Source organism: Patiria miniata, unplaced genomic scaffold (assembly GCF_015706575.1).
Source record: "Patiria miniata isolate m_02_andy unplaced genomic scaffold, ASM1570657v1 HiC_scaffold_7, whole genome shotgun sequence".
Taxonomy (NCBI): domain Eukaryota; kingdom Metazoa; phylum Echinodermata; class Asteroidea; order Valvatida; family Asterinidae; genus Patiria; species Patiria miniata.
Window position 1 is genome coordinate 34,967,984 of NW_024037074.1, and position 9,588 is coordinate 34,977,571.

Consider the following 9,588-nt stretch of genomic DNA (forward strand, 5'->3'; position numbering starts at 1 on the left):
TTTAACTTGGAATCATATCCTGTTAGTGTACTAGAATGGTTGGTACGTTAGCTCACGGATCCCGTGGTTAGCTGACGGTTGTGGTTGTCTGTAGATATCTAGGCCCACGTAAAGAGCCCGTGGAATCAACTTCGCTCCAAAATATCTTGAGCAAATACCATGTACATCAGAGCTTAAAAGTAGCAAACTTACGGAAGACGGATAGTGCCACTCAATGAGTGTGAATATATTTTTTTTGTACAGCGGCCGCCACTTATTATGACGACTTATGTGGCGGCCGCCACTTATTATCTGGCGGCATAAGCGGCGGCCGCTGTACAAAAAAATATTTTCACACGCACCAAAAAAAAATATATTCACACTATATTGGCACTATCCGTCTGCCGTACAAACTTTAATATAACATGACGCCCTACTAAGACATTAGTCTGAGTATCACCCGTTCTTCGGGGCGAGCCGTGTGCTCCGTACGAACAACGAGCGTCTATTACATAGACTACTAAGACATATGCGTATAACATAATATATTTTTGACACGAAAAGATATATTAAGGTGCTGCATCTGTGATATCACTCATGACACCACGATTTTCTGGACACATTTTGTGAACCGAAAACATTGCTCACTTAAACAGTTCGTGCTAAACGTTTGCTCATCGACTGATTCGATCTCACGTACTAATGCAACAAAAGGGCAAAATTATTTTATGAGGAAACAACATTCTATTTGTTCTAGCAACTGTATTTAAGCAGTTTTGACGCTGACACGAGACTCTTTCTGCCTACGAGATAGCGTCACAGTTTTGCTCATGAATATTAACATAAATGTAGCGTCACAGTTTTGCTCATGAATATTGCAATTCAAATTTCCCTCATTAAAACGAACTATGTCCTGTGGCTTGTACACAGCTCCATATCGATGCATGAACAAGTAAAACCCCGGTTTATATAGGCTAAAGGGAAGTGATGTCGCGGAAATATAAGCATGAACTATATTTAATTTCATTTCAACCGTCATTTTCGTTTTCGTTTACGCACGGTGTTCACAAGCTTAATTCCACACATCTCAGATTGTGTAGCTACAATGACCATAGTGTAGTCGACGTATTCGGTTCAAAACTATTTCGTGCAGGCGTATTAGCTGATGAACAACAAGCTCCTGAGGAAAATCAAACCAGCAAACCAACACCATGGGTGCCTTGGGGTTACCGCCTATAATCGTATGTCGATTGGTGCTTTTTATTACCGTCATGGTTGGTCTTAACAGTGCGCAGAATGTCGAACGCGTTGAGGGACCGGGTAACATGACTGTTGTCATTGGAGAGACAACTGCGCTGCGATGTACCTGGGAGGGATCTTACAGCCGTTACATTTTCCGAATTTGGGAAGTATTGTTCAAACATCGCAACAACAGCCTTACGTGTTCTAGAGGGCGTTCAATGCCAACACCGCGACACACCTGCATCATGGAATCGCCACGCGATCCGTATCATACCACTGTTGAATTGGTGATCAGTGGTGTGACATTGGAAGATGCAGGTAATTACTCCTGTGATGTAGACGAGGAAAGGCTCCCGTTAAGTGAAGGTGAGGGGCCCCTATCATCAGCCCAAGGATACCTCACTGTTATCGTTCCACCCAATGGAGAATCGCCCCATTGTCTGATAAACGACCCCGTATCCGATCACAAGGTTGGTGCTGACATCCAGATCACGTGTTACTCCTCAGGTGGGGTTCCCCCAGCCCAGCTCTCTTGGTACCAAGGTCCAAACCTAGTGGCAGGGCCTTCTCAGGGAGTTCTGACATACACTCGTCGTATAACAGACAGTGACGACGGTCTGGAGTTGAACTGTCTGCTGAATAGTTCAGCTCTACGTGACACGCGAAACTGTTCCGTAATTGTGGATATTCCCCCGGAAGCCGAGATACAGCCGAGTTTCTTGTCAATTTACAGCGGTAGCAACGTTTCCTTCAGGTGCATTGGTCGCTTCTTCCAAGAAGTAAGCCAGCTTTACACCTGGGATTTACCCAATGTGTCACAGAGCCTCGATTTTGACCATCAGATCCAAGGTGACATGATGTACCTGACCAACGTACGAACCACACGAGGCGCGGAGGAATTCCACCTGACATGTTTCGTGTCCGAAACAGCAGGTGCAGGCGGGCGTGTGTGGGACACAGCTACACTTCAGATCGTCTCGGTGAAAACCACACCCGTGCCCGCCTCGAGGTCAGCTCCACCGAATCGAAGCCCCTCATCAGGTGCCAGCACACTTGTCATTGTACTCTGCTCCTGCATCCCCGTGGTATTGATTGTGATCATAACATGCCTGCTCCTGCTCCGGATGAAAGCGAAGCATCGCCGCAAGGCAAATTTGCCAGTTACACCACGAGCAGGCGACGACGATCAGCGCGATCCAGGCGCGGACTACATGGGTCTGTCCAACACAGGCCGCACGGATGAGCCTCAGAGATCAGCCTACCAAGGTCTGGTGCCGGAATATCTAGATCTTACTTGCCCGCCAGATGGGGATGGGACCAGGCCTGTCTCAGAGACGGTCTATGAAGTCACTGGGTTTCCCGAAGTCGTCACAGCAAGTAACCAATACGAGACGCCGGTAACAGTTGGCACTAAAGGGACAGAGGACGAGTTATACGTGAACCATGATGTGGTGAAGGGAAAACGGCAGAGGGGACCGCGGAAATAATGGGAAACACTAAAAGGGAAAGTATAAACCCATGAATTTTATCTGATCCTTGGTCAACTTGAAATTAGTCCGTGGCACCCCTATATAGTTGGTCCTTGCCAATTGTGGAAGCGGACTAAAAAGCCATATTTTTCCCGAACGCATACATGACGTTTTTTGTACATAGGCAAAACAAACAATTGAGGCTGGGAGAAGCCCCACAAATAAGCAGACCATCATGTATCTATAAAAAGTCTTTTCAAATTAAAAAGAGAATAATATGGGCCTACACTCTAAAAACCCAATGTCGAAATTGACCCGGATTAACCCCAGTAATATTTGACTGTTTTTTTTGTCCAGGGTAACAATGATACCTTCTGGTGTTTTGGAGTTAAGTGGTATATAATAATAGGACTTTAAGGTTTTATTTCTCAGCAACGTTTCTCTTCATTTGGATTTGAATCGATTGTAGTGAAAAAGGAAAAACCGTGGGTACCTGCATGTTTAATAATGTGAACCCCGGACATGATTTCAAATCTTCGCGGCCTTGTAATGCAGTTTCTGTGAATTAATCTCCCATGAGGGTAGCTGTTGAAAAGAACCCTGTAAAACATAACAATTAAGTGACATTTTAGAGATTGCGATCTGAAGTTTTAAAAAGAGACGAATATGCTGCTACGTGATACTTTCATTTTCTAAGAGCATATTGAAATTTAATACATTACTCTTCCTTTTGTTTACGTAAAGGAAAAAAAGTCACTTGATATTCTTTGTTGATTGTAAATAGTGTGCTGTAAGTGCTGTAAAAATTGCTTTATACTTTTATTAACAATAAAAAGAGGACTTTAAATGCAGAGATGCATTGGTTGCTTTGTAAGTATTGATTTAACTTCGAGTCATATCCTGTTAGTTTATATTAGAATTGTCGGTATGTTGGTAGCTGACGCAGATGTTTTCCTCGACAGACCATGGAATAAACTTCGCGCCAAAATATTTTGAGCAAATACCTCATACATCTGAGCTTAAAACATAGCAAACTGTTACACAACTGGACACCCTGCTTACAGGCCTGCAAATCGAAGCCCCTCATCAGGTGCCAGCACACTTGTCATTGTACTCTGCTCCTGCATCCCCGTGGTATTGATTGTGATCATAACATGCCTGCTCCTGCTCCGGATGAAAACGAAGCATCGCCGCAAGGCAAATTTGCCAGTTACACCACGAGCAGGCGACGACGATCAGCGCGATCCAGGCGCGGACTACATGGGTCTGTCCAACACAGGCCGCACGGATGAGCCTCAGAGATCAGCCTACCAAGGTCTGGTGCCGGAATATCTAGATCTTACTTGCCCGCCAGATGGGGATGGGACCAGGCCTGTCTCAGAGACGGTCTATGAAGTCACTGGGTTTCCCGAAGACGTCACAGCAAGCAGTAACCAATACGAGACGCCGGTAACAGTTGGCACTAAAGGGACAGAGGACGAGTTATACGTGAACCATGATGTGGTGAAGGGAAAACGGCAGAGGGGACCTAGGAAATAAGGGGAAACACTAAAAGGGAAAGTATATTATCCCCCCCCCCAAAAATAAAAACCAACCCCATAAAGTTTATCTGATCCTTGGTCAACTTGAAATTAGTCCGTGGCACCCCTATATAGTTGGTCCTTGCCAATTGTGGAAGTTGACTAAAAAGCCATATTTTTTCCCGAACGCATACATGACGTTTTTTGTACATAGGCAAAACAAACCATTGAGGCTGGGAGAAGCCCCACAAATAAGCAGACCATCATGTATCTATAAAAAGTCTTTTCAAATTAAAAAGAGAATAATAAGGGCCTACACTCTAAAAACCCAATGTCGAAATTGATCCGGATTAACCCCAGTAATATTTGACCGTTTTTTTGTCCAGGCTAACAATGATACTTTCTGGTGTTTTGGAGTTAAGTGGTATATAACAATAGGACTTTATGGTTTGTTTTTCTCAGCAACGATTCTCTTCATTTACGACTTGCATCGTTTTGTAGAGAAAAAGGGAGGAAAAACCGTGGGTGCCTGCATGTTAAATGTGAACTCCTGACATGATTTTAAAACTTTGTGGCCTTGTAATTCAGTTTCTGTGAATGAATCTTCCATGAGGGTAGCTGTTGAAAAAATAAACCTGAAAAACTAAACAATATTAAGGGACAGTTTAGCGATCTTAAGTTTTAAAAAGAGACGATTATGTTGCTATGTGATACTATCATTTTCTAAGAGCATATTGAAATTTAATACATTACTCTTCCTTTGTTGACGTAAAGAAAAAAGTCACTTGATATTCTTTATTGATTATAATAATATTAGTGTGTTGTAAGTGCTGTAAAATATGCTTTATACTTTTATTAACAAATATAAAGAGGACTTTAAATGCAGAGATGCATTGGTTGCTTTGTAAATATTGATTTAACTTGGAGACATATCCTGTTGGTATATATTAGAATTGTCGGTATGTTGATAGCTGACGCAGATGTTTTCCTTGACAGACCATGGAATCAACTTCGCGCCAAAATATTTTGAGGAAATACCTCATACATCTGAGCTTAAAAAAAATAGCAAACTGTTATACAACTGGATAATGAACTTACGCGTATAACAACATATTTCTTAAACAAAAACATATCTGAGGGTGCTGCATCTGTGATGTCACTCATGACATCGCGATTTTCCCTGAACAAAAATTGTGAACTAAAACATCGCCCAAGTTTAACAGATTGTGCTAAACGTTTGCTCATCGACCGACTCGATCTCATGTAATAATTCCACCAAAGAGCAAAATGATTTTCTGAGGAAAAACAACATTTTTTTGTTCCAGCAACTGTATTTAAGCAGTTTTGACACTCACACGAAGCTCTTTCTGCCTACAAGATAGTCTGGTTCCCAGACCAAAAGATTCTGACTATTCCTGATGAATCTTAGGTCAGGTACCCTTCGGTAATTGTATTACAATTTACGTCACGTGACTAAAACGGGAGGAATTTCTCCTTTTTCCGAAAATGTCCGAAGTTTGCCGAATTCATTTCGTCGACAATCGCATAGCGCCCAAATACTCTCCGAGTATAATATTTATTTGTTTATTACATTTCTTTACCCAGGGTATGCCCAAACAGTTCAAAACTGGTTTCCATTGGGCCCTGCATACAATCAAAAATGACTACAAACATTTATACAAATACAGTGCAAATACAATACAATACAAAACAATACAATGGGATAAAAGTATTATTGGATTAATGCATAATAAATTGTTAAGCAAATATTATAAATACAATATTGTAAAACTATTATAACTACATGTACTGTGTGAAACAATATCGCTAACAGGCTTTACTATACGGTGAATTCAGTGAACACAAAGAATTTGTATCTGTCTTGTAACATCAAGAAAATATATTGTTATAATTATATTCGCTGATTACGGGAGGGGCGAAAACCCCCTTTGGGAGAGAACACAGGGAAATTCCCATCCGGCACCTTATTATTATGGCAACCAAGTTTGACTCCGTAGATCAGCACCTATTTATATTTGTATAATCAGAGAAGACAGCGAAATAATACATAAATATTTGCAGAAATATTACTGACTGAACGCTTAACGTAGTTCAGATTTAAATGAGGTTGGAGAAGTCGTGGTTCTCAAATGTACATGCAAATTATTCTTAGTGATTTTACCAGTTACAGCAAAGCTTGAGGTATGACATTGGGTTTTTTTTTGCAAAAGGAATCTTCTGTGCCATATCAGTGGATTGTCTCGTTTCACGAATCTGAATAAGTGGTGTAAACGTATTTGTCATATACAAAGGAGTAATTTTGATTATACATTATTTTGTAAACAAGAATAGCCTTTTTATACTCATCTCTTTCAAATATAGGTTTTATTAACTGCTAATTGCTTATTAAAAACTTTTAAAAATGAGTTGATAATTAATATTCATTGCTTTCATTTAGAAAACTTGAAATTCAACGACGATTTTGTGCATCAAGCATACTCGGATCCTATACGAGGGGCGAACTTTTTGCTGCGTCATGTTTGATTTTGAATTTTTTTTCCAAAACTCGGCGTGGTCTCCATTCGGCTCCGCCTGCTAGCAGGCTATTTGGGTCCCTAACTTTGAGGATTGCAGATCAACATTAGTCAATGTTTTCTTGCAGAAATATAAAACTGTATATCATAATTGTATGATATATGAAGCAAGTGATTTATTAAAAAAAATATCGGAACATTAAAAGCTATAAGTGATATATATCGGAACATTAAAAGCTTTAAGTGATAAAGCGAATTCGGAAACGAAGCCGAGCTTTGAAAAAGGGCCGTCAATGTCGTCATGTTTATTTTGAGCATTGGAGGCTGCCTGACCTACAATTTAGATGTCTGGACGTCGGGGGAAATTGTTATGTCAGGGAACCAGACTACCTACAAGATAGTGTCACAATTTTGCCCAAAAGATAGCGTCACAGTTTTGCTCATGAATATGAACATTCAAATTTCCTCATTAAAACGAACTAAGTTACAGACAACCTCGTCCCCAGGGTGTCAAGCAGTACGTGCCCACCACTACCTGCTCTCGTCTCTCACCCTGGTATTGGATCATTTGCATGTGCAATATTTTTGAACACGTATGCAAATGAGGAATAGTCTGGTGCCTGCATGTGTTACATATTAGCGTTTGTTTTTGTATGCGTTGTCTGGGGTAAAAACAACATCAATTCGTCGCGCCGTGAGTTATGAAAACACGATGTTTTTGGAAGTTAAAATGTTTCAATCTGGCCCGTCAATATGCAGTATCACATTTCATATTGAATATAAGCAAACTGGAAAGGAAAGGAGTATTTTTGAGAAGGTGTGGACGTTATAATCACACTTTTGATCGTGAAAACACGTGATGCACGTTGTACATAACAACACCAACTACACAATATAAATCCATTACTAGCAAATTGCGGTATCAAATCAGGATACAGGAAGAAAGTTTCCTATCCAGGGCTTACTATCGGAAATGAGGTTGGAAATACTGTTAGCACTGGGGACGAGGTTGGTTTAAAGATTGGGTGCACATGTACATGTTTAAGAGAGATAGGCCTGTTCGGACGCGGGTCTTGTGTTAAAAAGGTTTATATAGGGAAGTGATGTCGCGGAAATATAAGCATGATATACATTTAGTTTCATTTCAACCGTCATTTTCGTTTGTGTTATGCCATAATGCGCATGGTGTTCACGAGCTTCCACACATCTCAGATTGCAGTGTAGCTATACAATGACCACAGTGAAGTCGACGTATCCGGTTCAGAACTACATTGTATTTCGTGCCGGCGTATAAGCTACTGAACAACAAGCTCCTGAGGAAATTCAATCCAGTAAACCAACACCATGGGTGCGTTAGGTTTACCGCCTACAAGCTTATGTCGAATGGTGCTTTTTATCACTGTCATGGTTGGTCTTAGCAGTGCGCAGAATATCGAACTCATTGAGGGACCAGGCAGCAAGACTGTTGTCTTTGGAGAAACAACCGAGCTGCGATGTACGTGGAGGGGAATTGATTTGTATTACTTGTTCCGAAGGCAGACAGTGCTGTTCAGACATCACAATGACGTGTTTGAGTGTGATGGGAGGCGTTCGATGGTAACAGCGCGACACACCTGCATGGCGTCGCCACGCGATCTGGATTATACCACTGTTGGATTGATGATCAGTGGCGTGACATTGGAAGATGCAGGTAGTTACTCATGTGATTTATACCGATCTAGGTTACCGGTGGATGATGGTGAGAGGCCCCTATCATCAGCCCAAGGATACCTCACTGTTATCGTTCCACCCAATGGGGAATCGCCCCATTGTCTGACGAACGACCCTTTATCCAATCACAAGGTTGGCGCTGACATCCAGATTACGTGTAACTCCTCAGGCGGCCTTCCCCCAGCCCAGCTTTCTTGGTACCAAGGTCCAAACCTAGTGGCAGGGCCTTCTCAGGGAGTTCTGACATACACTCATCGTATAACAGACATTGACGACGGTCTGGAGTTGAACTGTCTGCTGAATAGTTCAGCTCTACGTGACACGCGAAACTGTTCCATAATTGTGGATATTCCCCCGGAAGCCGAGATACAGCCGAGTCTCTTGTCAATTCAAAGCGGTGGCAACGTTTCCTTCAGGTGCATTGGTCGCTTCTTCCAAGAAGTCAGCCGGCAGTACACCTGGGATTTACCTAGTGTGTCACAGAGCCTCGATTTTGACCATCAGATCCAAGGTGACATGTTGAACCTGACCAACGTACGAACCACACGAGGCGCGGAGGAGATCCTCCTGACGTGTTTTGTCTCCGATGTGACGGCAGATGGGCGTGCGTGGGGCACAGCTACACTTCAGATCGTCTCGGTGAAAACCACACCCGTGCCCGCCTCGAGGTCAGCTCCACCGAATCGTTCGAACACAAGCTCCCCATCAGGTACAAGCACACTTTACATTGCACTCGGCTCCTGCATCCCCGTGGTATTGATTGTGATCATAACATGCCTGATCCTGCTCCGGATGAAGACGAAGCATCGCCGCAAGGCAAATACCCCTCGAGCAGGCGACGACGATCAGCGCGATCCAGGTGCGGACTACATCGGTCTGTCCAACACAGGCCGCACGGACAAGTCTCAGATATCGCCATACCAGGGCCTGGTACCGGAATACCTGGATCTTACATGCCCGCCAGATGGTGATGGGAATGGGACCAGGCCTGTCTCAGAGATGGTCTATGGTAACGTCGCAGCGAGCAGTAACCAATACGAGACGCCGGTAACAGTTGGTAGAGGGAAAGAGGACGAGTTATACGTCAATCATGATGTGGTGAAGGGAAAACGGCAGAGGGGACTGCGGAAATAA

General features: G+C 42.7%; 2 protein-coding genes across 2 annotated transcripts; both read left to right on the top strand.

The window, feature by feature from the left end:
• The first annotated feature begins 490 nt into the window (after positions 1-490).
• Positions 491-4,266, top strand: LOC119746493 (cell adhesion molecule 4-like). The gene has a single exon (XM_038223463.1). The coding sequence runs from the start codon at positions 1,191-1,193 to the stop codon at positions 2,706-2,708; it is 1,518 nt and encodes a 505-aa protein (XP_038079391.1). The 5' UTR covers positions 491-1,190; the 3' UTR covers positions 2,709-4,266.
• Positions 4,267-8,148: 3,882 nt separating this feature from the next.
• Positions 8,149-9,588, top strand: LOC119745142 (cell adhesion molecule 3-like). The gene has a single exon (XM_038221367.1). The coding sequence runs from the start codon at positions 8,149-8,151 to the stop codon at positions 9,586-9,588; it is 1,440 nt and encodes a 479-aa protein (XP_038077295.1).